We start from the raw sequence: 27,898 nt of genomic DNA on the forward strand, positions 1-27,898 counted from the left end.
AAGGGAAATCGATAGAATCTACAAAATCAAGAGATACCAATAGGATGCGGATAGAGTTTTTTCGGTTTACCCAGCTGGGGAAATCTTGGCTGGGGAAGGTCAGGATTCTCTCATATTATCCTTGTCGTCTCCAAACTTGTGCCCCATAGTTACATACGTGTTGCCCAGCTGCAGATGCGAGCATGTTGGAGATCCGTTACCTACCATGGATACGAGTCATATCATATGTAATAACAACAAACACAACGTTGTGACAGCATATATAACCTCAATATAATTAATTGTTGGCTGTTATCAGCTGAGCTTTGATACCAGTACGATGTCACGGCAGTCAATTTTTTACTACGGACGATTTTAATTCACTATCGAGAGGGTTGATCATAATATCAACATGTTGGGGCCTTTTTGCTATGATTACTTTCCGTAAAGGAGCTTTCTCTGAGATGATGAACTTATGATATTTACTTCATCGACTACTAATCGAATGGATTCAAAATGGACGCCTTACTGACGGATTCAAAACAAACATAGCAACCCAACTCTAAGTCCAATCTCAAATCCCCATCTGTTTCATTCACCACCCTGCTTAGTGTTACTGAATACCCTGTATCGAGAAGTCGAGGTGCAACCACTGTGGGTTATATATCAAGTGTGAAAATGAGTATACAAACACTCGGTATCTGTGCCTGTGTCTAAGTATATTGCCTAGGCACAGAGAGAAGTACTGGATGAAATTGAGGATGGTAAAATCGCCTACTGCCTGAAACTATTGCGTTGCTGGATACAAATATCGAAGCCAGCCTCATCAATATTTACGACAAAACCATACAGATTCTCGAATCCATCTTTATTCCCGAAGACAACCACAATCACATGAAAAAAGGACTCAATTTCGGAACGACATCAAAAGCTCGAGGTTCCAGGGTAGACGATCCACTAACGCGATCTCCCATGATCCCCTGCTAGGGGCAACTCATGATGACTTCTCTCCGAAAACTCCGATCCTTGTTGATAAGCCTCAGGTCACGGTTAATTGCAATAGCCTTGTGGTAAACGTGCATGCCCAGTCAGCTGTGCCGTTGCAAACGACACGGCGCCTGTTCCTGAAAATGACGTTAAGCCACCTGTGTCGAGAGAGAAATCATTGGACCAGGACCATCCCCGGTGGCACCTAAAGGCTCACCCAGGTACAGAAGAGCTGCCCTGCTTCAGAAATCGCCAAGCTTGTGCCAACTACGCCTCGCCTCAACAAGCCTCATCCCCATCGTCAGATGCCTACTCCGCCACCATAGGCTTCGTGGCTGTCTTGTCAATTCGTCGTCACCTTCGTTTATTTGCCATCTGGCGATCGTTTTCCCATATCAATTATTAAAGCTGGTTTTCAATTACAACATTTTCATGAACTTCTCTCGAATTCCGAATTCCGTCTCATACCGCCTAGGTTTTACATACATCTGTCTGAATTAAGCTAGCGACACTCGATAACACGTTCACTATTCCACCCGACACCTTTTTCTTTCCTTGATTATTCTTCAAAATTAAGTCTCGGACACAAAAAGAATACAATGTCTGACGCTATATCATCATTTCTCCGGAGGGTAATTGTCGAATCTCCGCCTGGAGAATGGGCTATGCGCCAGCTTCGCGAGCTGCTCATTGGCGCCCTCAAGCAAGGCCCTATTCCTCAACATGTTTCTTTTGAGATGGATGGCAACCGACGATATGCTCGAAATCATAGAATGGAGACCGTAGAGGGTCATCACCGAGGATTCGAGGCGCTGGCTAGGGTATGTTTTCCACAATCCCGCCATTGTGCGACGTGCTAACGTGCAATATCTAGATCATGGAAATTTGCTACAAGTCCGGAGTCAAGGTCGTGACTGTATACGCCTTCAGTATTGAGAACTTCAACCGACCAAAATATGAAGTGGAGGGTCTGATGGAGCTGGCCAAGATCAAGCTGGAGCAGCTAACAAAATATGGCCATATCCTCGACCGTTACGGTGCCCGTGTGCGCGTCTTGGGCCAGCGCGACATGATCCGACCCGACGTTCTTGAAGTGGTCGACAAGGCTGTCGCGAGAACTAAGCACAACAACAAGTCAGTTCATTGCACCAGAGGAGCGAACCAATTGCTGACGCGTATCCAGGGCCGTTCTGAACATTTGCTTCCCATACACCTCCCGAGCCGAGATCACATCCGCAGTGAAATCAACAGTGCAAGAGTTCCTCGCTCCCACACCTCCTCGAAGCACGCCCTTCTCCCCATCTCGAATTCGACAGAAGATCCTTTCGCGCCAGCTGGACGGTCGCGAGGGACTGCCTACAATCCCGGATGTCCTTCCCGAAGAGGTCGAACCATTAGATGGAGATGATGCCAAGAAAGACAGCGATGGAGATTCCTCATCGCCCACACTGCAACCCGACTCCCCTCCTCGCCTTCGCGCAAGGAACAGCGCTGCCAGCCTTTCGGGCTTACCGAACCCCGAAACAATCACAGCCGAGACCCTGGACAAGCATATGTACACTGCAAACGACCCGCCCCTAGATATCTTTGTACGAACCAGCGGAGTGGAGCGCCTTAGCGACTTCATGCTTTGGCAATGCCATCAGGATACACAGATCTTCTTCATCGATACTTTGTGGCCTGACTTCGACCTCAAGGACTTCATCTGGATTCTGCTCGAGTGGCAATGGAGACAAAAGCAGAAGGATCGCGACGAGGCAGTGGTTCGGCCTTCTTCTGTTACAGCGTGATTTGATTATGGTGGCAGTGATACCCTGGTTGTAGAAAATCCAAACAGCCTTGATCATAAGTGGTCTTGCGATGGTTTGAGAAAGGCGTGTGAATTTGAAGATTTTGGTGTTAGTTTTGCTGGGGTTAGTGAGCGGTAGACTTTGATACGCTCATCATATCATTTTCTTTGTTTGTACAAGATAAGCTTGTTTGCGTCCGTTCTACACTGCTTCTAGATTGGTTCTTTGTACTAAACAGATATTTCATCACCGATGGATGTCATGTTATGACGGAATTGCTATCGATAGTGATACCCCACGCGGCTTAGGAAATTCCCCCATGATCAATATCTGCTTAACCGCTAAAGACTTGAGCATTGTATTCAAACATGGAACTGAGATTGGAGAAGACAGAAGCATTGTCTTTGAATTCGACGTAGTTGCTAACTTGGAGACTAATCTGGTTGAATGTCAACATTGATCTCAGTTGCATCATTGCCTTTTTTCGTCAAGGCACTCCGTCATCGGGGGCTGGTTTCTCCGGGGCTGCGGGTCGGGTCATGTAAGTCTCTGTAACCCCCTAGAGTTATAGGTAGCATGTACAGTAGGCGCCACGGCATTCGCAGCGCTGAGTCTCCAAAATCGAATGGGAGCCTAGTGGAAGACAGACAGCCAGCCCATCCATCCAATCCATATCCCATCCCGCTTTCGTTTCTGCTACTACGCGTGCTCTCTTTTCTCCCCTCCTCATTATACACAGATTCTTCTCACCACTTATGGCACCAGAGCGCAAAATGACCTAGCCTTTTGTTTTCTACCTGGCCCATACCAACTCTTACTTGCCTATTTACTTCCTGTTCACATCATAGCTCTCTCTTGAATCAAACTTTCTGCCGCCAGCTTCGTCCCGCCGTCTAACCTCGAAGTGATCGACCGAGCCGCCTCAGTCCTCTCTCTCCTCTTTCGCGTTTTCCACCATGAAGTCGGCCAAGGCGCCCGCGGCGGAGAACTCGTCGCACCGCCGGTCGCAGCCCGTCCGTCAGACTCGTACGAACCCTTCGCGAAGCATCACGAACTTGGGTCGTTCTGGTGGTGCTGGTAGAGACTCAATCGGCGGTGCCGAGCAACCCATCGACATTTTCCCTGCGATTACACACTTTGCCGATGCCATTACTGCACTCCCAAAGGAACTCGTTCGGCATTTTACACTCCTCAAGGAGGTCGATGCCAAACTTTTCACCCCCGAAGATCAGCTCTTCCGACTTGTTGAAGCTGCCACCAACGCTCCTGTTCCCGAGGCACGTCCGAACAACGAGGCATCCAGCGCCAATGCTCCTGGTTCGGCGCCTATGAGTGCGCAGAATAGCTCAAGTGGTATTGCATTCAACAATAGCGTCCAGAGCGTACCCTCAGTCGATGAATCGAACAAGGATGCTGTTTTCGACCCATCCAATCTTCCTCGTCGTCACCTTTTTCGTCAGACCGCGCTCAAGATCCAAGAAATGCTTGTCTCGCTCGAAGAAAAGAACCACGTTATCTCGACAGCCAACGAAGCACTCGAAGCCCAGCTCACTCGGATTGAAGATGTTTGGCCTCACCTAGAAGGCGAATTCAGTGACGAGGCCAAATGGGGAAGCACCACACATTGGGCATATCCCGAAAATCGCTTCTCCAAGGCCTCTCATGTCGATCGAACACGGCGTGACGGCGCCGCAGCCATATCTGCCGCTGCGCAGGCCCTTGCTGACGAGGCAGCCGCTAGAAGCGATGCTCGCAAGCAGGCTGTACAAGCAAAGAAGAATTCGAGAAATCACAACAATAATCATAACCACTCTAATACTCATAACCACGATTCGGACGGAGACGACCATGACGGCAAACACAAGCCTGAAGCTCCAAAGAAGACAGCCAAATCGCGGAAGACGGCGACAGCGACAGTGACAGCGACAGTGACAGCGACAGTGACAGCGACAGCTACGGAAACTGCCAATGTCGGACTGGGCATTTCTACGGCTGCGACTAACAACGGCAACCCGCCACAGAAGCGACGCAAAGTTGAAAAGACGACTAATGGTGCTGCGGCGACAACAGAGCGTGCAATGAGCTCGGTTTTTGGAAATGCTGCACCGAAGGCAAAGACAACAAGTCCTAGAGCAACTCCCGCACCCGAAGCACCTAAGAAGAGAAAAGCTCTCCCTTCAGGAAGCGGCCAGTCCAAGAAGAGGTATATCCCAGATTCTGTAGGAGATGCTCTGAAGACAGTTTCTAACATGGTGAACTGTAGCAGAAACGGCGCAACTGGTTTATCCAATTCGGTCAACTCGTCGCCCGTGATCACAGAGCTACCTGAGCCAAAGCTACCCCCTGTTCGCGCATCGCCAGTACCGATTCCTACTCCAAACCCGGCTCGGACTCGTTCGCGACAGAACTCAATACAGACTGTTAACACGGATAGCAACAAGGCAAGGCCGACATCATCGGCTTCTAATAAACCCAATGGCAACGCAGCTAGCACGCCAGCCGCTGGAGCTCCAGCAGTTAGTGCACTTCGCAACGGTGCCGAACCCAAGACTCCAAAGGAGACGAGTGCACCGATCAAAATCGAAAATCCTAAGAAAGAAGCCGAGAAACCAGAAACTGCGCCAGCGCCTCCGGCACCTACTCCTACCACCACTGCCACCATCTCCACCACCACTACCGCCGCAACCACCAGTGCTGCTACGACTGGCAGCAAGAAGGACACCAAAAAGCCGGAGGAGAATGATCGCAAGAGCGAATCGCTACCACCAGTTCCACAGACAGCCACAGTCACAACGAAGAGTGGACGCGCCAGTAAACCATCAACGCCAGCATTGGCAACGTTCCGAGAAGCAGTACAGCCCCGAGCACGCTCATCGAGGAACAATGACGGAACGGGTACTGGAAAGAAAAACCAGAAGAAAGCTGTACCTACCATTCATGCAGCTGTTGCGGCTCAACTGGCCGAAGAAGATACGAACAGCAGCATGCAAGGGGACGAAGATGACGGCGATGTTGATGCCGATGAGCCAACATACTGTTACTGTAATGGGGTCTCGTACGGCGAGATGGTGGCTTGCGATGCTGTTGAGTGTCCTCGCGAATGGTTCCATTTGGAGTGCGTAGGACTGAAGGTCGCACCGACATCAACAGGTAAGTTGCTGCAAGAGAGGACTGAACTATCAGACGAACTAAACGCTAACTTGTTGTAGCGAAATGGTATTGCGAGGACTGCAAGGAACGCCTCAAAGCGGGAGGTAAAAAGGCCAATGGTCGATAGAGGTCAGGCGACATTTGCGTGCCGCGAGTTACGGACCAGTCACGATGGCCTCATTTGAAAACCGACGATTGGTTCTAAAGCGAATTGCACAGCCCATAGACTGAACGGGCGAATGTATACGACAGACACATATGGCGTTTCCTTTGTTTCTTGGGATGGCGGTGGACGCGGTCATACAGTACCCGATCCTTGTTTCTGGTGTTCTCAATGGTTGAGGGAGGTTTTGTTGAACCGAGGGTTATGCTATCAAGTTCTCATCTGGAAGCGCAGGTGCTGTATAGGGACTGGGACTATGCGTCCAGGTGTTATTCTCAATTCTATAGAAAGCGTTGTAGTGTAGCGGGCGAAGGTGCGAATATGGGTGGAGAGTCAGGGGCAAAATGCGGGGGAGTTTGAGGGGTGTACTCCGTATATTGCATTGCATTACTTACACTGGCCCCCGCCTGGGGCGGAATGAATACACCGTTGGATTTGACCAATGGAAGCACTTGCTTGAAATGGGTTAGTGATGACCGGATGAGGAGAGGCGAAGAGAAGAGCGGGAGCCCGGGGAAATGTCACGATGTTTGGGCTGGAGCTGATGGCGGTTAGGTACCTAGGTTGTGCTCAGTGTTGAGATTACAGCCACCCCAGCCGAGCTTGATACCAAGGTTCGAGGGTGGTCCAGCCATGGTCACGAGGTTCACGATGCAGACCGCTAAGAGCAAAATGTTAGGTAATTGATTTTCTGAGCCGCCAGAGTGCAAGGGGTAGCTTTGATGCATTGGCCAACGGCAGAGGGCGACAAGGGGGAGCTTCGATTATTCTGGTGGTTGTGAGGCTTGCAAGTGCTCCTTGTCCGCGGTAGCGAAGCTAAGATCTGCAACTGTTGAGAAGCAAAGTAACTAGGCTATGTAAGGAAAGTAAGGGGAGAGAAGGGACGCGAGAAGAGAGAAGAGAAGGTGTTTAGAAAGGTTTCGAGCTCAACAATGTCACACGGAGATGGAGGTTCCGGGGGTTCGGAATTTGGAAGGGGGTTGGTTGGTTATTAGTCAGAGAGACAGTGGGAGTCAAGTGACGCGTTGGAAGAGTGATGGAAAGTGAAAGTGACAGGCAGATCCGGGTCATGACGTTAAGGAAAATCCGGGGTAAATCTGTCCCTCTTAATGGCTGGTGTCTTTTTTTGTCTGCTCCCATCTTCGCCCTTTTACCTCTGGGGGGTGCGGCTGCGGGTACGCGGCGCTTATAAGCTGTAAGTGTCCCGGCCGCGCTCCGAGTCCACTGGCGCGGAGAGGATCACGTTATTACACTCTCATGATGATATATTCGTAATCGAACACAGATCTGGAATGTCTTGACGATGGTGCCGAAATCCGGACATGATTCCCAGAACCTGCAATGGTGTTGCACAATGATGGTATTGTGAACCTCCTTTTCTGAATGATGGCGATCTTGGTTGGCATTCAACAACCTAGGTATTAAGGGGCCTCAGTCTGGAGTGCATATTTGATGAGGCGGTGTCTATCCTATATCATCTGGAGAAACAGCCGATATAGCTTAATTACACGATATTCCGGGGGACAAGCTGAGCAATCTCATCTAGGTCAGACACCATGAGGCACGTGCAACAGCTGAATCGCATGTTGCCAGGATGCTGGTCGTACTATGGCATATCATATGGTCAGTGTGATTCAGGAACGTGGTATGTTTCTTGGCTGTCTGTGCTTAGCAATTGGGGGTTGTTCAAGGCTGTTGATATTGGGCTGAGGTTTCGGGATACTAATAACTACCGTACAATATTAGCGTGATTGGTCTCTGTTGTTACCACTGAAAATAGGACCCCGGCTGACATGTCTGGTCCCTCGGCGGCTGGAGTCGGTGTTCGTCTCCGTGGTCGGTCTCGGCCTGGCGTGCTTAAGCTCCAGTTGGCGTCGACTAGGGCCGGAGGAAACGGGGTGCCGGTAACGACGATGCCCACTTGAGAGGGTAATGTTTACTTGAAAGGAAACCTTCTAGAGGATCTGAAATCTGGGGACCGGCATCTTTGCCGGTTCTCGAAGGAAATGCCTCTCTTTTACGTATCGTTAACATTTTAAATTCTCTCAACTTTGTCTTCTCTGGCGGGATCTGTGTCTCGAGGTAGTTCGAGCATGGGTGCGGCGTTGTTCGATTGGGAGTGGTAATAAGCCGGCGGTGCAAAGCGGGTAAGGTATCTTGAGGCAAAGATACTCTTTTCGTACCGAGGGGTGTTATGCAGCGCCTCAAACTCTGCTGTTTTAAGACGGCCCTTGTGACCTGAGTGGCCACTGTACGCTAAGTATAGTAGTAATGTCCCTTTTTTCGCAAAAAAGGTGTCGTTCTGGGGGCTTCTAGCTTGGGGGGTCTAGAAGAAACGGATGCTTAGAAAAGGCCATTGCCGGAATCGCGTTGCTGGTCTCCCGACGTGGCCGACATTCTTTAGGTCACGAGGATCTCGGCGAATCTGTCAATATTATGTGATTTATTAATTTCGAGATCTGGGGCTTTTTGATGCAATTCCTGTGAAACGAAGGCGGGGTTGTGTTGTTTCTATTACTCTACAGGTGCAGCTGTCCATTCGCTGACGAAGGATGTCATTATATTACGTTTTGCTACGTTACGTTTGGTTGTTGAACTGTAGTAAGAATCCACTGGCTGGCTCAGGGAAAAGGTTGTCTTGCATAGAGGAGGAGTACCTGTTAGATACCTTAGGTAGGTGGAAGAGCCTGGTCCGCGGAGTTTATAAGTGCAAGTTCGTATAAGTGACATGGTCTTCCATGTTGCAAGTTGTACAGCATACTCCGTATACATACGTCAAATGAATACATGAAGACGCAATGCAAGATTCTGGGGTAAGGCAAGGAAGGACATGACTGACTGCCTGCACTGTAGAAACATCTGATGGTCAGCAAGATGATGTGCAATTTGACGTGTTGTTGCCAAGACGAGGTTCGACAAAATCAGCAGACGGACAAGCAAAGGCAGCTGGGCAGTTGATTTTTTCTGTTAGTCTTGGCTTCTCAGCGAGGTCGTTCTCATTACCAAATCTCGACTTGCTTCGTCCAATCGAATGAGTGGCACACCTCTTTTTTTTCTTTTAGGCCGATCCGGCGTTAGCGGCTGCAGCGAAATTCTTTTCTTTGTTTGGACATTGGATCTCTGAGCGGCAACGGCTTTTGACATCTCATTACTCGCTAATAATTCATCATTGGGCGGTTCTCTTCAGAATGGATGGATACTTGGTGAGCTGCGACATTCATCCTTGACTGACCGAGATGTCATGATGGAACATGGCGTCGACTGTGACTGTGACAGTCCAGGTAATGAATGAATGAATGAATGAATGAATGACTGTGACAGACAAGCCATGGTGTCGTGTCGAATGCTCACCTGACGTCTCCAGACCCGAGAAGTCCATCCAGTCTTTGATTTCTATTACCCAATATTGTGCGATCCCGAGCTAAACAAATGCCCCGTGCATGAGTATGAGGTGCCAAACACCAACACCAACGTCCCTGGACTGGCCCCAGTGGCGCCGCTCCTTAGCCTCTTTTTCTTACTTACTGTTGCTCATCGTTCGGGGTTCGCCTTGAATCTTGCCTTTTCCCTTCCTTGTCCTGCTTGTCTCGTCTCGGTCTTGGGTCTTGGATCCCTTTCCCTGGCGTTTGGACCCTCCGGTCCCCGTCATGAGGTCCCCATTGAGGTCCCGTCTCTATGTAGTTCCATTACCCATTCCTTGTCCTAGTCCTAGTCATAATAAATGGTCGTTGTACTAGACTAAACTTCATGGAGTTGCCTCGTGGAGTCGTTCGTTCGTTTATAACTATCCCCAAGCCCCCCCAAGCCCTGATGCGCGAGTCGCTCTGTTTCTTGCTTTATCATTCCAGATTATTTTTGACGATAAGAAAGTATCCTCTGACCTTTTAGATCTTATCTCTTGGTCGGTCATCATCCTCTCCGAGTATCGCAAACCATTTCGTCATCGCTTCTCGCCGCCCTCTATCGGCCTAAGCTTAACAATACCTACTACAGACAGCGCCGTATAGCAACAAAGACTCCGGATCCGGTGGCTCATAGAACGCCACTGCTATTTCGTGAATATTCTTTTTATTCGAGCCTGATATTTTTGCCAACCGTTTGGTTGGCGATCTCATTCCTACCTAGCCTGCCTACCTAGACTATTCCCACCTGACAATTCCGTCCTCTCTCGCTGAGGTCGGCCATTGCATATCTTTATATCTTTAATTGAATGGCCCTCCCTCTTAGCCCCACGCACCACGCGGTGCCTCAGTTTGACCTTTCTGCTCTGCTCAAGGCCAAAATGTCACGCCCCGAATCTCCCAACAGCAACAGCGACAAGACTGCACGATCGTCCTTCTCGTCTGTCCGAGAGAACGATGATGGCCTAGCCCAGACTTTCACCCGCTCAAAGATTTCCTCCTACACTCAAGGGCCGGAAGAGGTATTCGATGAATCACCCTCACCCTCCGCTGAGATTGCACAGCCGTCTTTTCAGGCTCCTCTGACGCAGCCTCACAGTCGGCTTCATGGCTTCTGGTTCCCCGCGGACAACTTTCGCGGATGGAAGCAGATCCCCATCAAGGGCAAATCCGCCAGCCGCAGCTGCGAGGATCTTCACAAGCTATCCATGACATGGAGCTCTCCAGCACCTCCCGCCGTCACTGAGAAGGCTTCACCCAACAGCTACCAGACCGGATCTTCTCCTCTCGAGAGACTTCCCAGCGAAGTTTTGGGTACGTAAACTTGCGCGCATCGCATGCCAAACAGTTCATGAACCCTGCTGAACCCCGGTCCCAATTATATGACACACCTTGTACTAACATGTCGATCACAGGTGCCATTATCGACCTTCTCGTCATCGAGATCCCTCCCAACGGCCTTACACCACGAAATGCCGACCTTATGGCTCTTCTTCTTACTTCGCGATCTATTCATGCTGCGACTCTCAACACACTCTACCGTCACATCACGATTCCTCACTCTCGCATCTTCCGAAAGTTCCTCGCAACCATCACTGAGTACCCCGCGCTCGCATCTATTGTGCGGCGGCTCGACTTCAGCCACTTTAACCCCTCCACCATCTTCTCTACTGCCAGCGAGAGAGCCCAGACTCGAAACCTGACTTCCGAGACCCTCTACAAATGTCTCGAGCTAACCCCATACCTGCAGGAGTTCCTGGCGCAAGAGTATATCGATGAAGATCTTGGACCCGATGTTATCAAGAAGCTCTTCTTTGAAATGCCCCGGCTCCAAGCCATCGACTTTTGCGGCTGCTCCTCTCCTTCTTTCAAGAATTCGTTCACTAGCCTCCTCCAGGCTCAGTGGCCCGATTCTTTGACTCTTACACGTATTTCGTTCCACAAGTGCCTGAACTTGCCAGGCTCCGTCTTCGAGGCCATCCTACCTCGACTTGAACGAGCTACTCACCTCGATCTCGCTGGAACCAGAGTGACCGACAAGGCGTTGCAGAGCTTGCCTGAGACGGCAAGACTCACACACCTGAACTTGGCCAAGTGCCGAGAGTTGACCTCTGAAGTTGTTGTCAAGTTTGTCACAACTCATCCCGCGATCATCCAGACCATCACTGTCCTCAGCCTTGCTACCAATGCCAGCAGCCACCTCCTGCTGGGCAAGGCGGATGTTGATGCTATCCTTCCCCGACTGCCCCCTACCCTTCGATCGCTGAGTCTCAAGGGTAGTAGAATGGATCCTTCCCAGATACCTCTTCTCACCCCTCTGGTCCAGCATCTGGAGGAGCTTGCTATCGGCCGAGGCCTCGATCTCCGTGACATCCACCAGCTCCTGTACCAAGCCCAGGAGTGGATTCCTCACACTCTCCGATACCTCGATATCTCCGACCTGGACACTATCATCGGTAGTGCCAGCGCACTCCTTACCCCCGCCTCCGCCCCGCTGCAGGTTATCGAGCTCGAAGAGCGCGCATACGAGCGAGCGGCCAAGGCTAAGAAGAACCTTGAACGTGCAGGATGGACCCCTAAGGAGTTCGGAAGCCGGTACTGGCTAGTCCGCTTGAACACCGACGGAGCCTCTCTCGACAGCGGCGCCCGGTGGTGGAAGCTGGGCGCTGAGAGCTGGGGCATGAGGAAGATCCCGGTTGCGGAGGCCGACGTCGGAGGCATGTATGGCACGTTCATGTTCGGCCGAAGGCTGTAAAATGCCAATCTCCGACACCAGTTGCACGGATCTCTCTACTCTCATATCATTGTTCTAAAGGTGTTATGGTTTGATTATATGGATAGATTCGGATTGCATATTGATTTGATATCCTGGCGCACAGCGGTCAAAATTAGCGATAAAAGCAAAGTCATTTTGATGGAAAAAAGCGTTCTGAAGCATGGATATGGCGAAGGAAAACGTGTAGATAATCAATAATGACTTTCATGAAATGATTAATCTTTAAGTGGTATAACTGTGAATGTATGGATTGTGTGAGCAAATAATCTCTGTTGCTGCTTTTCTAGTATGATGGATGGCTGTCTGTATCTGCTTGCAAGAAGTTATACTAGGGCCTCAGCCTATCAGAATTTAGACTATGCATGTTCAACCACTTCGAGACTATGCAATTTATAAATATGCGGAAGTTACCATTGATCTTATCTTTGGTCTAAGAAGGGGAGATAATATCGATATCGATAACCTAACTATTCTTAACCTCAATCAATCTCGCAGCTTTCCCGTGTGGCATAAAGCTTAATGTGGCGTTGGGATGCCGGTGGCTGGACGAGATCACGTGGCATCCAAAACCGGAACAACCAGGGGCCGTGGCAAGAACAGCCTCCTGCGACGTAACCGCGCCAAAGCGTGCCTTGCTCCTTGAATAAGCTCCAACTTCAACGACATATACAGCTTTGGTGCTCGACAGCATCATGGCTCCTAAACCGGATACCCCGTTCCGCTCTGCGGACATGAGCATGGTACAGCTCTATGTCTCTAATGAAATCGGTCGCGAAGTCGTTACGGCCCTCGGCGAGCTTGGTCTCTGCCAATTCCGCGATGTAGGCAACAATCCATCAATTCTTGCATCAAGAATCGAGGCTAATCCATCGGTACATCATGCAGCTTAATGAGGATGTCAGCGCATTCCAACGCACTTTTACTCAGGAGATTCGACGACTCGACAATGTTGAGCGACAGCTGCGTACGTCATTCAAAGGGATCCACCACGAACATACAAATCTAACACATTGCAGGATACTTCTACGCTCAGATGGACAAGATCGGAATCCCCCTCCGAAAGCTGGACCTTGACGTTGAGCGACTTGCGTCTCCCTCAACTTCCGAAATTGACGAGCTTGCTGAGCGAAGCCAGAAGTTGGAACAGCGAGTTTCTGCCCTGAACGAGAGCTACGAGACCTTGAAGAAGCGCGAGGGCGACTTGACCGAATGGCGATGGGTCCTGCGTGAGGCCGGCAGCTTCTTCGACCGCGCCCACGGAAATGTCGAGGAGATTCGCGCTTCTACTGACAACGACGATGCTCCTCTTCTGTCTGACATCGAGCAAAATCAGGGTGGCCCCGATGCCGAGCGTTCTTTCTCTGGCATGAACATTGGCTTCGTCGCTGGTGTCATTGCTAGAGACAGAGTCGCCTCCTTCGAGCGTATCCTCTGGCGAACTCTGCGCGGTAACCTTTATATGAACCAGTCTGAGATTCCCGAGCCCTTGATCGATCCTACCAACAACGAGGCCATCAACAAGAACGTCTTCGTTATTTTCGCCCACGGCAAGGAGATTCTCAACAAGATCCGTAAGATCTCCGAGTCCATGGGTGCTGATGTGTACAATGTCGACGAGAACAGTGATCTTCGACGTGACCAGATTCACGAGGTCAACAACCGACTGGAGGATGTACAGAACGTTCTACAAAACACCCAGGCCACTCTTCAGGCAGAGCTTAAGCAGATCTCACAGTCGCTGTCTGCCTGGATGGTTCTTGTCGCCAAGGAAAAGGCCGTGTATAACACACTAAACAACTTCTCCTATGATAGTGCTCGGCGAACTCTCATTGCCGAAGCCTGGGTACCTACCAATGATCTTCCCCTGATCAGGACGACCCTTCAGGACGTTACTAACAGAGCTGGCCTCTCCGTCCCTTCTATTATCAATAAGATTCAGACCAATAAGACGCCGCCCACTTACCTGAAGACCAACAAGATCACCGAAGGTTTCCAGACTATCGTCAATGCCTATGGTACCGCCACGTACCAGGAAGTCAACCCGGCCATTCCTGTTTTTGTCACATTCCCTTTCCTATTCGCTGTCATGTTTGGTGATTTCGGCCATGCCATTATCATGCTTTCCGCTGCTCTTGCTATGATTTACTGGGAGAAGTCCCTGAAGAAGGTTAGCTTCGAGCTGTTTGCCATGATCTTCTACGGCCGCTACATTGCTCTGGTCATGGCTGTTTTCTCCGTTTTTACCGGTCTCATCTACAATGATGTCTTTTCGATGTCCATGACTCTCTTCGAGAGTGCTTGGGAGTTTAAGAAACCCGAGAACTATACCAACACTACAAGCATCGTTGCCACTCTGAGGGAAGATGGTCACCGTTACCCCTTCGGTTTGGATTATGCATGGCATGGAAGTGAGAACGACCTCCTCTTCAGCAACAGTTTGAAGATGAAGATGAGTATCCTCCTAGGCTGGGCACACATGACCTACTCGCTCTGCTTCTCTTACATCAACGCTCGCCACTTCAAGAAGCCCATTGACATCTGGGGCAACTTCATCCCTGGCATGATCTTCTTCCAGTCCATCTTTGGCTACCTGGTTATTTGCATTGTTTACAAGTGGTCTGTTGATTGGCTGGGCACTGGCCGCCAACCTCCTGGACTGCTCAACATGCTTATTTACATGTTCCTCCAGCCTGGAACCATTCCTGAGGGCGAAGAGCTTTACGCTGGACAGTCTGTTGTCCAAGTCATTCTCTTGCTCTTGGCTTTCATCCAAGTCCCCATCCTCCTCTTCCTCAAGCCTTTCTATCTTCGATGGGAGAACAGCCGTGCTCGCGCCAAGGGTTACCGTAGCATAGGTGAAACGTCCCGAGTTAGTGCTTTGGACGGCGATGATGAAGACGCCAATGGCCACGGCAACAGCTTCGACGAAGATGGCGAGGGAGTTGCTATGATCTCTCAGAACATTAGTGAGGAGCATGAGGAGTTCGAGTTTAGTGAGGTTATGATCCACCAGGTCATTCATACAATTGGTAAGTTGTTACCGATTTACATTGGCACTGCAACTTTATTAACAAATGGCTAGAATTCTGTCTGAACTGTGTCTCTCACACTGCCTCCTACCTCAGACTTTGGGCTTTGTCTCTCGCTCATCAACAGCTGAGTATTGTGCTTTGGTCCATGACTCTTGGCCCAGCTCTCAAAATGAGCGGCGTTGTCGGTGTCATCATGATTGTTGTTTGTTTTACTATGTGGTTTTTCTTGAGTAAGTATTGCCAGTCCCGCCTATCTTGTTTGTTCACTAACGCATCCCAGCCATTGCTATTCTCGTTTGTATGGAGGGTACCAGTGCCATGTTGCACTCCCTGCGTCTCGCTTGGGTCGAGTCGTTCTCCAAGTTCGCAGAGTTTGCCGGTTGGCCCTTTGCGCCTTTCTCGTTCAACACCCTGCTGGAAGAGTCGGAAGAGCTCAAGGACTACTTGGGTTAATTGGAAGGGTTCGCATATATGTTGTCTTTTTTTTTTATAGCAGTAGACAGTGATATTTTTATTGTATCATAGGTAGCATAGTGCAACATTAGAAACTCTGGGCTTTTGCGAAGTTTTCTGACATGAAAGTCAAGCTGTTTGATAGGCAGATTGCCCACGTAATGCCTTGTAACTATAGAATCAAGCCTTCTTGTACATGTCCGTGAACGTTTCTGGAGCTATATCCTCTTCATCCCCAAAGAGGTGCTGTCACCTCGACAGCTCTCTCCACCACCGCTCTCACTCTGTCTGCAAAAACCTTGTTGTTAGACTCAACCTCGAGATCTTCCAACCAAACCGTAGCATTCATCCTGTCCACCTTAATGGACACTCCTGGCACAGGAATGCCAATCTTGTGCAGCCTGTCAATCTCCTTCTGTTGTCTCTCCTGGAGTTGTGTATCCTCACCATCCTCCTCTGTCTTCATGGCATCGTCGGCCTCGTCCTTCTTGATCTTATCTTCGGCGTCCTCTATAGCTGGCAGTTTGGGGGTCGTGACTGGAGCAACGTTGTCTTGACCGAACTGAGCTTCGAGGAACCAGAGAAGACGCTCAAGGCGCTCCTCTGGGGAGGCAGAGTGGTGAGGGTTCACATCAGGTAGCTCGTGCGAGTGGGAATGCTTAGCGGAGGAGCGCTTCACAGCAGCAGGAGAACTCTCCACGGAGAAGAGAACAGCCATGACGGAGTCGGCAATGCCGTCGTTGAGCATATTGCCCTCCCACTCGAGCTCAACCTCGCCGTTTGTGCGGTATCGGACTGAGACACATCCCATGACGAGGTAAGCTGCAACGAGGCTAGCAACCTCTTCATCAGCATCCTCTTGCTTCGTTTCCTCGCTATCCGTGATCATATGATCGCCATTTCCATTGCTTTGGCCATTCTTCCCACGACGCATCTCGGGGAGTTCTTCGATGTTGCCAAACGTGCCCTCCAGAGCCCACTTGACGAGGTCGACACCTGCAGCACTGAGGGTCAGGCGCTGCTTGCAGGTGATGGTGGTTGTGTTTAGACCCGCGTACTCTCGGAGATCCTCGGGCGCCATGAGAGAAAGCTTGAAGTCGTTCTGGACGAGGACGCCAGTAACGAGAGGAGGTGCAGCACTTTGATCAGGATGAATGCTCTGAGGAGGCTGAATCGATGCAAGTTTTCCAACGACCTTGGCAGTCTTATCGGCTCTGAAGGGGATACGAAGCTCTTCACAGTTGCGTGGTGAGTAGACTTTGACCTTTGCCGTTTTGTTTGCGTTGAGAGAGAGGAGTTTGGATTTGAGACGCATCATGTTGTGCTGTTCGCCATGAACAAGAATCTGTGACAAACGTTAGCATAATGTTTGATGGTGCATGAGAGAGGAGGCAGACGTACAACGACAGGAGCTGCAACTTCTTCGATAAATTCACGGTTCTCGACGCCATCAACATGAGCCGCGAACGAGTATTCCTGAACGCTACACCTTCGAGGAATGAGGACTTTCTCGCCATCTCCTCCGGGCATTCGACGAGCGCCCGCCATACTACGAGACATGACTGCCTGGATCTGATCAGGTTCTTGCATGATCTGCTTAGCCATTGTGCCTTCGACACTGTAACCCGTGATGATCACACCGTTCTTCTCGCTGGGCGCCCACCGTTCTAGTAGCTCGCGGCTGACACCATTCTGCAGCATACCAGGACTGGCAAGCATGACACACCCGCCAACATCGTCGAACCTGTCCAAGTTCTTGAGAGAACGGATGTACTTAAAGTCCCACGGTCCACCCTTACCAGCTCCATCGCCAGACGCCTCTGCCTCGGCCATTCGCTCACGGAACAAGCGCTTGATGTTGTCGTTCATGGCACCAACGTAGGTCTGGTAGATAAGCATACACTTCCTGGCAAGGTTACTGGCATAGTAGATGGGGTACTTCTGGAAGTCAGCATGCTTGCCCCAGTACTCATCCAGAATCAGGAGCAGCTCCTGAGCTCGTCCGAGGGCAAAGACTGGCATGAGGACACGACCGCCTCGGTTGAGGATACTTGTGATGGACTTCATAAGGGCCTGTTCTCTCTCTAGGCGAGGGACATGAGAAGCAATGCCGTAGGTGGATTCAGTAATAAGAACATCAATCTTGACGCCCTTAGGAACCTCTGCTGACACTAAATGTCGATCTTGTTCGCGAGAGTAGTCACCTGTGAAGAAGATGTTGAGGCCAGCAATCTCGATAAGGAACATGGCAGCACCAAGAACATGGCCGGCAGGGTAAGGGGTGATCCTGATGGAGGAGATAGTATGAGTTGTGTGGTAATCGATGGCCTCGATCTGAGGGAATGTGTTTAGATGGTCTTGCTCAGTATACACTGGCTGTGTAGTAGGATTCGATGAGGTATTTCCCACTCGAACACTATCCTGAATGAGCCACTTGTAGATAGCCTTTGTGGGATGGGTCATAAAGACACGACCCCTGAAGTTCGTCTTTGCGAGAACGTATGGTAAGGATGCTGCATGGTCGATGTGGAAACTATGGCTGATTAGCTGGGATCCTCTGGTGACATCTGGCTATCTAGGGATGATATTGGCGACTGGCAATTTGGGACAGGACGGCATCACAAGGACGAACAGCAAGGGCGTAAGGTAAGGGAACGGGCAAACTGTATTGTATTGATCTGGCATACAAGAAAGCAAAGTCGTGGGTGTCGTCATCACGCGAGCACGATACAGGCCGCGATAGCACGGCGCAATACGAGGCGGTTCTGTACCATCCGTTCTATCACATCACATAATATCAAAACACAAAGTCGTCCCTCGCCCTGTCCAGCCTATGTACATCGTCGCGGGAGTGGAAAGAGGGGGTCGCTTACTGGCTGATGAGAAGAACGTCGACGGTGCTAAGATCGAAATCGTCGTAGAAGGGCAGTGCAGCGAGTCCATCGTATGCGGGGTGTTGGCCGGCGTCAAGCTGGTGAAGGGCATTAGACAAGTATGCGATAGACTTATCGACCTGTTCTTACCATAACCGTCTTTCCCTTGTATTGGATAATATGACATGACCTTCCGACTTCGTTTCCTCCTCCTAGACAAAGAAACATAAGCTCATCTGAAGGATCCACTGGCTCTTCCGCCGCAGCCGCGTTCATAGCGGAAGCCTTTCGTTTGGATGCCATTGTTGTAGATCCGCCGAGCTATGGTCCAGCTCACATTCGACGTCGAGGTTCTGTATAGATTATTAGTAGAAGAAGCCTTCGGCCATAAGCTGTCTGATAGAAGGCTGCAGTACACAGCTGATGAAACTGCAACTGGCCGCAGGGATAACAAAAGAGATCGGATCACTATATCAATTAATTAATGGATGGATGAATGAATGAAATAGGCGGGCAGCACGGGCAAAAACGAGGCAGACGCGTTTCTTTGAACAATGAACGGATAAAAGCCGGCGTTTATTTGACGGGAGCTTGCTTTATTATTAGTGGAGGGGGCTTTCAAAAAGAAAGGGATCCAACCGACGTACGTATTTTACGGGAGGAGGCTCTGCGCACGTGACGTTAAAACTACGCGACCTCCGTTTTACGGGCGAAGCTGCCTCCTTCACAGCCAACCCCCAGCGAGTTAACACCTTCGCCCAACGACGATATCCAGCGCCTCCATCTCGAAACGAAGTCTGGGCGCTTTCCAACAGCGGATCTCTCACCTGCCGAACCTTTTTACAGCGTTTCCGAGTGCCCCGCCGAGATTCAGCGCGTCGGATGGGAGGCGTCGCGATTGATTTGACAGGCTCATCTGCCTGCTGAGCTAACACACTCAACTCACGCATTTCTTGCAACTTGCTTTATTCTCGACCGACAAAGCAGTCACGAACGGGAAAACTCATCATGGCTCAGCCTCAGCCTCAGACGCAGATGCAGGTGCCGCCTCGCGCATTCTCTCCGCCGCAGCATTCACCCTCGCCTGCCGCGTCGCAGTCCAGCTTCGCCCTCCCACCGCAGAAACGAGCTCGAACCGACGGGCCATCCTCGCAACCCGAATCGCCATATGCTACATCCCCTTACGCCGCGAGTCCAGGTGCTACTCCAGGCGCCACAGCTACGCCGCCTGCTGGGACTGGATCTCCTGCATTTGTGCAAAGCCCTGCTCTGCCACAACCGTATGCCACACCCTACACCAACGGCCACACAACGCCTGGCCTTAATCTCCCTGACGTACGACCGAACTCAACACCTCCTATTCAGCAGACTCAGCAGCTACAGCAGTCTATACCTCAATATACTAATGCCACAATGACTCCTGTTCCTGTACCCACTCCTGGTCAGCTAATGACCCCCACTCCTGGTCAGCTAATGACCCCAACTCCTGGCCCCGGAGTCATGGGGCCTCCCCAAAGGCCAGCAGAGCGACCAACAAAGGATTACGAATACGATGTGACAGATTCACTTGCCGGTACTGGCATCGACCTTCGAGCTGAGGAGCAGTATATGAACGACCTGTATGCGACCGGTTTCGACGAAGCGCGGACGGGCTTTGCCCACCAGCCGCCGGGGCCAAAGTCGAGCTTCTACGGTGCCGGGCCAGCAAACCAGCCAGCCCAGTCTGTTCCGGATCAACCACAGGATCAGTTTGCTGCACAGCAAGCGGAGAGGGCTTGGTCAGAGTCGTCGATGCGACTTGCGCTTCAACGGACACAGGAGATAAGTGATCCTTTTTTGCTGGTCGCTTTGCTGCATCGACGCGCGGACAAAATTGCACGAGAACACCACCTGGCGCTGAACTTGGACCTGAAGAACAACAGTCAAACCATGGGGAAGATGAGGCTTCCGGAACAATTTCCTGCGCCTAAGGTGACTGTTAAAGTGACTCCAGGCCCAGATTCGACCATGGTTCATACAACCGGCTCATACATCCCACACGATGCTTTTCTAGTTGATCAGTTGGCATTGATGTCTATTGCAACAAAGCAGCGACTCCGAGAACTAGTGGAAGATGCACATGTAGTGGCAACGAATAGGCAAAAGACATCTCATGGCGACATACCCGAGGAATGGACTCCAGCGGCAGCTCCTATGAATGCTGAGCCACTCGAGCCCATTGAGAAGCCAGCGGATGCGGTCAACGGTGTCGACGGGACCCCTGTGGAGAGTGCGAACGGGGATAGCACGAATCCACTGAAGCGTAAGTAGAACCGGCAGTACGTATTCAGTTTTTACTCACACTCTACAGGTTCCAGCGATGCAGCTGGATTGACCAACGGTGCGCCGCCAGTCAAGCTGCCTAAAGTGTCGTCGTATATGACAACGACGATGCGGGACCTTGCTAGACAGGAGCGTGACTGGGAAGAGGCACGACTCCGCAAGCGCCAGAAACGCAAGGATGGTATACCAGACTCGGGAGCCACGACATCACGTGCTGGTAGCGTGGCGCCTGGCACTCCTGGTTCTGTAGCGCCAGAAGCTCCAAAAGCAATGACGAAGAAGGAGATGAAGAAGAACCAGCAGATGAAGGCTGCTGAAATTGACAGTCATCAGAGCCAAAACACCACGAGTAGCCTCTTTGCTGGCTTCGGGGGTAAGAGCGGACTGTTTGGTAAAAAGAAGGCTGGCAAGACATACGACTGGATGACTCGAGGCAGCGGAGCCAGCACGCCGACCAGAAACGTTGCGGGTGCCGGAAAAGGACCCGGAGGGCTGGGAGCGACGCCGGCACCTGCAAACATGGCCATGACTACCGAGGGCCGCAACCGACTTGGCACGTGGAGAGAGGACAAAGAAAAGGGGCGGAATATCCAGCTTCGCGATTGGGTTTCAGTATTAGAAAGGGACGGAAGAGAAGGCAAGGCGCTTCAAAAGGCGTACCTTTACCTGGACGCATCGAACCCCAAATAAACACAGCACAGCACAGCACAGCACATCATAACAAACTATAGCTATCAAAATGCGGCGAGGTAATGGGATAGGGAAGATGTGAGATGAGATTTCGTGACACACGGCCAGGGCTAGGGATGATCAGCTAGTGGAAGAAGATACCCTGCGCAGCGTGCATGGCTTGATATTACTTAGCACGGCGTTTTATGTTTTTTCTTACTAAAGGCATGACTTTGGGGACAGGCAGTCCTTTTTTTCTTCATTCTGGCATGCAGTATAGGAAATGAATGGGAGAGGGTAGTTTTTGACGGCATGAAGATTGGGGATTCTTTTGAGACTGAGGGAATTCGACGATGCTGTTGAGGCGTACACCGTAGGAAGATGGGTGCGCCATGTATTTCTTGGGCTTTTCTTTCAGCCATTTTCACCCTACTTTTCTGAAGCTTTGGAGCTCAGCGAAAAGGGCTATAGTTTGGGAAGAGAGGTGAAGGGACAAGGGTCTTCTAGGGAGTGATGAAAGAATAGACCCCCTATGAACCTGGCCTGACCTGAACTTGAACTTGAACTTTAAGTTGAGCTCGTGATGAGACTTTTGTTTGACGGAAACATTCCTATGTTGTAGCAAGGGAGAAATGGCTCTTTGACCTTTCCATGCGATAGATAGGTAAGCAAGGGAAGACAAGAAAACTTTTAAGACCCAGACCTAAGTGATAAAAAAAAAAACTTAGATAATTTAGTGCAAGTTGAGGGGATTCATTGTTAGATTTATTGTGGCATCCTCTTCTTAAGTCTTATTGAGAGTCAATTACAAATGCTTCGTCTGTCTGATGTGCTTAGAAAAGTGGGACTCACAACTATTGCGGGCAGAATCGCCATTTCCCCTCCCTTGAATCATTAACAATCAAAAAGAGTTCAATTCTTTTTTGTCTCTACAATTTAATTGATTCTTGAAAAAGGGTCCAGATCGACCTGTTACAAAGGAACATAGACAACGCCACATTCTGTTGAGTTCAAGACAAGCACGCCCTCACCTCAAAGTCTCCAAGTACTTCCCCATTCAGTCACAGCCACAAGGGAGAGAGGGAGACTAATTAAGCACCCAACAACTAGATCTCGTACCCGTTCGGGAGGATTCGTGCACTTGGCGATACGGGAGGCGATCATCATGGCAATCGCGGTTGGTTCACGGAGTTCCTCAGTCTAGTCTTGCTCTATCCAGAGATCCCTTGCTTCGAGCCGGTATGGACTATCGTATCTAACGGCATGGGCCTAGGCAATCGGCCAGATCTGCTCAACGGCGTCGATCAAGGGTAATCTGGAACAATGTGTCAAGTTGGTGGCGAGTGCGGCGCGGGGTCAAGCAAAAGTAAGTTGAACCTGAATCTCGTTGGGTCTTGTTGGGCATGCAAGAGTGTCTGGCCTCGAGTAATCTCTACATCCCTCGATCGAGATGGGACACTAGCGATTCGACTTGTCAGTTGTCGTAAGGAGACACATGATCTGGATTCGAAGGGGGCAGTCGGTTCGTGGAACCGTGAGACATGCCCTAGGGCCCAAGCTGCAAGACCTCTTTACGTCGCTTGGAATATGTCTCATTAAATACCCAAAACAGCGATACTTCTCTTCGGGTGGCTTCTGATCTTGCGCACACGGTATACTTACATGCAGCCATGCTAGGTACTCTTCCTCCCCGAGGCTTCAGACTATATCGCCCCAGATGGACAGACATCGCTGCAACTTGCAGAGCCACAGTCGACATCTCCCTTCGTGAAGGGTCTCCAGGAGGCAGCTCGTGAGCACAGCGTCGCTATTCATGTGGGTATTCACCATCGTGAAGAGGGCCAAGACCAGTCAAAGAGGATTCTCAACCGTGCGTTGTACATCACTGCCAACGGAGATATCAACGACGCAACAACATATGATAAGCTCCATGTGTTTGACTATGGCAGTCTAAAGGAGAGTGCAACAGTGCAGCCTGGAATAAGCCTGACAGCACCGTTTGACTCCCCCATAGGCCGCATCGGGAGCCTCATCTGCTTTGACTTGCGATTCCCCGAGGCAGGATTGGCACTCGCACAGCCAGGACCTCACAGCGCATGGAAGAACAAGCCAGCGCAGATCATCACATACCCAAGTGCATTCACCCTTCGAACAGGTGCAGCACACTGGGAGACTCTTCTCCGATCCAGGGCCATTGAGACACAGAGCTATGTAATTGCAGCAGCACAAGTTGGACGACATAACGAGAAGCGAGCTAGTTGGGGACAGAGTATTGTCGCTGATCCATGGGGGAATGTAGTCCTGAAGTTGCAGGGCGTGAAAGAGGGAGAGCCTCAGGGGACTGCTGAGGATGGCGCGGAGGGTGAAATAGGGTTTGTTGATATTGACCTTGAGCATTTGGAGAAGGTTAGGAGGGAGATGCCTCTTCAGAGGCGAATGTGAGTTGATTCATTCATCTGTGGGTTCAACCTAGGTATGCTAATAGTTGCAGTGATGTTTATCCTGAGCTGTAATCCAGATAGGTGGACTATATTAGATCTAAGACAGCATGTAGAAAGTAATCGATACAGAGTCATACCCAGTCAGTGGGTGAAAATTCGATGCCTCTCTATGGCCATTTGTCCAAGTGCCGGGGCTATTGGAAAGTGTTTTATTCACAGTGATATAGATAAAGAACTATTTCTGTTGCTAAAGAGCCGCAACAAAGATGCGACTCAGCATTAACTATTATTATGCTAAGCGATGTTTGATATGCACAAATGTTTAAGTGACTGCTTCTCAAATGTTATATGTTCTTTGCATCCAATGCAACTTATGTTTTGTAATAATAAGAACATTTGCAATCTCTCTGACTTACTCGCTGAACCAGGCATACGCAGAAACATTTGACCGAAGATCTAATCTGATTCTTTGCAAGACCTTAATCAAACCGTTTTGAACCCTGAGAGCCTGAAGTGAGACAAGCATATTGAGATTCCCACCGGTCGACCATTGCGGTTTAGCATGCGAGGAACACCTGTCATTGCCACCTGAGGCTCAAGCGATATCATCATCCCTTGAGGCTTGAGGCTTGGACCCTTCTAGAGTACGGCACTCGCCGAAGGGCACGGGGAATGACAACCCCAGCTCCCGTACAAGAGAGATTGACCATGATCAAAGCCAAAGCCAAAGCCAAAGCCAAAGCCAAACCAAAGCTCAGCCCCGTCAGAATCAGGACCGACAGAATGGATCGGTACTGCACTGTACATCAATAAGTCCCGGGTGGCTGGGACGGCAAGCAAGGGTATCTGGTTCCGAGAGACACATGACCGTATCCATGCTGTTGAGCTCCTGGAAGAGACGAACTGTCTAGGTAGGTAGGCGAACGGTAGAAGAACAAGGGTTGAGAAGAAGACAGGCTGAAAGAAACGCTCAGTCACAGGAACCATTTTGTTTGACTTTTCTTCTTCTTTGGTCGGACATGGATTTCATACCGGATAGCATGGGCAAGGATATAAGCATGGATATGTATGGGTTTGTTTGAACAGCATGTAACGGGAGAAGAAGACAAAAACAATGCCGAGATGACGATCTGTCAACTTTGGCCCTGTCCACTTCTGGCGATACTGTAGCCTCGATCCAACATGTCTCCATAGAAGCAGAAAAAGAAGTTTTCTCTTTCTTCTTCCCGCACGAGCCCCCTTTCGCTATTGGTTGATATGTAGTATGTACAGTAAGTACTAGGAAACTTTGCCAGCAAATTCCCGGTTGGAGAATATCGTGGTCTCAGCTCTTGGTGTTTGCGCTTAGTGCTGCGACGTTGCAGCCTGGTCTTGGATGTTACCAAGTTGCTGGGTTCGGTAGAGAGAAAGCAGAAAATTTTCTCGGTCTTTCAGCCTCGTTGTGAAACGGTTGTTTTTTGTTTTTGGTGCGTGTTGGGTTTGGAGAAGGTATATCGGGGCGGTATTCCGTTGAGGATGATACTCGCTGTAACGCAAGGCAAGGCTGATGATAATGGATGTTCTATATCATATTGGATGCGAATATAGGTACTTGGTACTTGGGTGTCTTGCATCATGTTTACCTGGCTACTTAATTGTTGAAGTTAAGATATTGAAGTGGCTGTCTTAGTACCCAATGCGGTTGTGACGGAAGCACATGCCGAGTGATGGTTTTTGGGTAGACCATCACGATCATTAACTCAATCGTGTCTTGACTAGGAGGACTAGTTTTCGTCGTATTGTATCCCTAGTCCTTTTTTTTTTGTTACTGATTTTTGCTTCTTTCCGCTGCCCTTGACCTTTGAGTTGGAATAGTTAGTTACAGCCTCATCCTTTCCAAAGTCGCAGAAGAAACAACAAACCAAGACAAACGCTTTGATTGTATCCACTTTATTGATACCATCACCGAGCATGAGGTGAGGTCAGGGTGCTGTAAATATGGATATGGATTGGATACTTGGATACTTGTGTACTGTACTGTGTGAATGTTAGAGACACGCCTCGCTGACCCCTGTCCTTGACCTATCCCTGTCCTTGTTCCAACTCATGCTCCTTCCTTGTCGATATTCCATGTCCATGCAAGATTCCCGTCTCGCCTCTTTGATTAATCAATATGCACAGTTGGGGCTTCCAATTTTTCTTTCCTTCCTTTTTTTCTTCTCGTATTTTTCCTTCGTCTCACACCCTCCCTCCTTCCCCCCGTCGAGGCCGTTGCATCTTGCACCTTCCTTTCGCTTCGGCTTCTTCTTTTCTGCACCTGCCTGAAGAAAACCCACTCTCCACCTCACCTTCCCAACGCTTCGGTCCCGGGAGCCAGGCTGCATTAGCCCGGTTTCACCATGACCAAGACGGCAAAGGCTCATGTACAGTCGGTACGTACCGGTACATGACGCAGACTTGGGATGAGGGAAGGTTCTGTACCCCAGCCTAAAGGAGGAAGCTGTCAATGTCATCTTGCATTAGCCTATTTATCATGTTCAGGGGTTAGGTAGTCGACTTGGACTCAATTCTTTTTTAGCATCCATCTCTACTGTACCTACGTACCATATTAGCTGAGTTTTTAGCTCACTCATTATTCATGGAGCAGACTAAGAGAAGAAAGAAGAAAAGAAAAAAGAAACAGTAATGTCTGTTCTTGCCGTTGCTTCTGGTGTTGGTCTGGAATATTGCTCTTCCTGTCTCAGTTATTCTTTTCTTTTTCTTTTTCTCACTGACTGAGTGAATCTGTTTTTATCATTTGTCTCTTTTCTCATTATGACGCCTCATGCATCCACTTTATGCAAGGCACCGTAATTAACCTTTTTGTCTCATCTCGTCTTGTTGGGTTGGGTTGGCCATTAATGGATGTTGGCTTTGTTCTCTCATTCGATCATTCATTCATCAATCATCATTCTTCTTCTGAGTCAAACAGTATCCGTACATACATACATAGGTACATACAATGCCTGATTGTTTTGTTTTCTCTCTTGAGATCTGATCTGTTACTCTGTTTCAGTTCGTATTCAAACGCAAACTTTTCTATTCTCGTAGTCAAGTCAACCCAACCAATCTCGCAAACAAACTGTCGGTCGATCCGATCCGATGCAATCCAATCAATCGAGACTCTTCTCTCATGAGTTGCTTCTTTTGTTGTCTCGTTGCGACTCGTATCTGTACCCCGGCCGCCGGCGTCTCTCTTCTTCTTCTTCTATTTCCAATTAGTTACCGAGACAAGACATTGATTGTTTGTTTGACAAGTACTGCAGCGTTGTGAGACGGGTTCTTGATTGCAAGGTACGGACGGATACTGTACGTGGAACGAATCAGCCTCGGCTGGTAATCTTCTGCTTCTGCTTGTGTCACCGAGCGCGAGTCTCTAGCTGAACCTGTGAGATTCTTCTTGGATGTAGTGAGTGGCATGTCAAATCAGTCTCTATTAGCCCATCTTTGAGATCTGGACCTCTTTCTCATCGCGTGATGCCTTCTCTACCTTATCTTTCCATGTCTTGTCCCTGGTGTATGTATGTATTCGTTTTCGTTTCTGAGGACAGCCAACAAACATTTGCTCTATTGCCTAGGTACTAATATATTCTTACGGTTATGAAACGGGCGACATTCAAACGCCTCCAGGACAAGGATCTCTATCACGAGAAACTTAGCCGCCATCCAACAGCTCTTTTCCCCTCTGATTATGACGAAGCACTTTATTCTCCCTTTCTGACTCTTGACTCTGTCGCTTTGACTTTCCAAGCGCCGGAATCAGCCATCCGTAGTCCTCCCTCCCGTCATCGTCATCATAATAGCTGAATCATTGCGTGTCAAGGCCCCCCCCCCCCCTCCCTCT

The 27,898-nt window shown here is 49.8% G+C and overlaps 7 protein-coding genes across 7 annotated transcripts; 6 read left to right on the forward strand and 1 right to left on the reverse strand.

Annotated features, from left to right (window-relative positions):
• Positions 1-1,565: 1,565 nt before the first annotated feature.
• On the forward strand, positions 1,566-2,756 carry FTJAE_12889 (undecaprenyl diphosphate synthase; the record flags this gene model as incomplete). Its single annotated transcript, XM_037345976.1, has 3 exons — positions 1,566-1,787; positions 1,841-2,100; positions 2,150-2,756. 3 exons carry the CDS (start codon positions 1,566-1,568, stop codon positions 2,754-2,756), a joined length of 1,089 nt encoding a protein of 362 aa, XP_037200091.1.
• A 956-nt stretch (positions 2,757-3,712) lies between these two features.
• Positions 3,713-6,033, forward strand: FTJAE_12890 (transcriptional regulatory PHO23; the record flags this gene model as incomplete). Its single annotated transcript, XM_037345978.1, has 2 exons — positions 3,713-5,906; positions 5,966-6,033. The coding sequence occupies 2 exons, from the start codon at positions 3,713-3,715 to the stop codon at positions 6,031-6,033; spliced, it is 2,262 nt and encodes a 753-aa protein (XP_037200092.1).
• A 4,318-nt stretch (positions 6,034-10,351) lies between these two features.
• Positions 10,352-12,225, forward strand: FTJAE_12891 (uncharacterized protein; the record flags this gene model as incomplete). Its single annotated transcript, XM_037345979.1, has 2 exons — positions 10,352-10,784; positions 10,886-12,225. The coding sequence occupies 2 exons, from the start codon at positions 10,352-10,354 to the stop codon at positions 12,223-12,225; spliced, it is 1,773 nt and encodes a 590-aa protein (XP_037200093.1).
• A 713-nt stretch (positions 12,226-12,938) lies between these two features.
• FTJAE_12892 (v-type proton ATPase subunit A) lies at positions 12,939-15,731 on the forward strand (the record flags this gene model as incomplete). The annotated part of the gene is made up of 5 exons (XM_037345980.1): positions 12,939-13,067; positions 13,132-13,210; positions 13,263-15,275; positions 15,329-15,508; positions 15,559-15,731. The coding sequence occupies 5 exons, from the start codon at positions 12,939-12,941 to the stop codon at positions 15,729-15,731; spliced, it is 2,574 nt and encodes an 857-aa protein (XP_037200094.1).
• A 229-nt stretch (positions 15,732-15,960) lies between these two features.
• FTJAE_12893 (endoribonuclease YSH1) lies at positions 15,961-18,907 on the reverse strand (the record flags this gene model as incomplete). Its single annotated transcript, XM_037345981.1, has 5 exons — positions 15,961-17,076; positions 17,133-18,264; positions 18,419-18,496; positions 18,605-18,702; positions 18,755-18,907. 5 exons carry the CDS (start codon positions 18,905-18,907, stop codon positions 15,961-15,963), a joined length of 2,577 nt encoding a protein of 858 aa, XP_037200095.1.
• Positions 18,908-19,612: 705 nt separating this feature from the next.
• On the forward strand, positions 19,613-21,616 carry FTJAE_12894 (tpa inducible; the record flags this gene model as incomplete). Its single annotated transcript, XM_037345982.1, has 2 exons — positions 19,613-20,906; positions 20,955-21,616. 2 exons carry the CDS (start codon positions 19,613-19,615, stop codon positions 21,614-21,616), a joined length of 1,956 nt encoding a protein of 651 aa, XP_037200096.1.
• A 1,144-nt stretch (positions 21,617-22,760) lies between these two features.
• On the forward strand, positions 22,761-24,037 carry FTJAE_12895 (nitrilase; the record flags this gene model as incomplete). Its single annotated transcript, XM_037345983.1, has 2 exons — positions 22,761-22,772; positions 23,273-24,037. 2 exons carry the CDS (start codon positions 22,761-22,763, stop codon positions 24,035-24,037), a joined length of 777 nt encoding a protein of 258 aa, XP_037200097.1.
• Between the last annotated feature and the right edge of the window lie 3,861 nt (positions 24,038-27,898).

This window comes from Fusarium tjaetaba (assembly GCF_013396195.1).
Source record: "Fusarium tjaetaba strain NRRL 66243 chromosome Unknown NRRL66243_c0000368, whole genome shotgun sequence".
NCBI classification, from domain to species: domain Eukaryota; kingdom Fungi; phylum Ascomycota; class Sordariomycetes; order Hypocreales; family Nectriaceae; genus Fusarium; species Fusarium tjaetaba.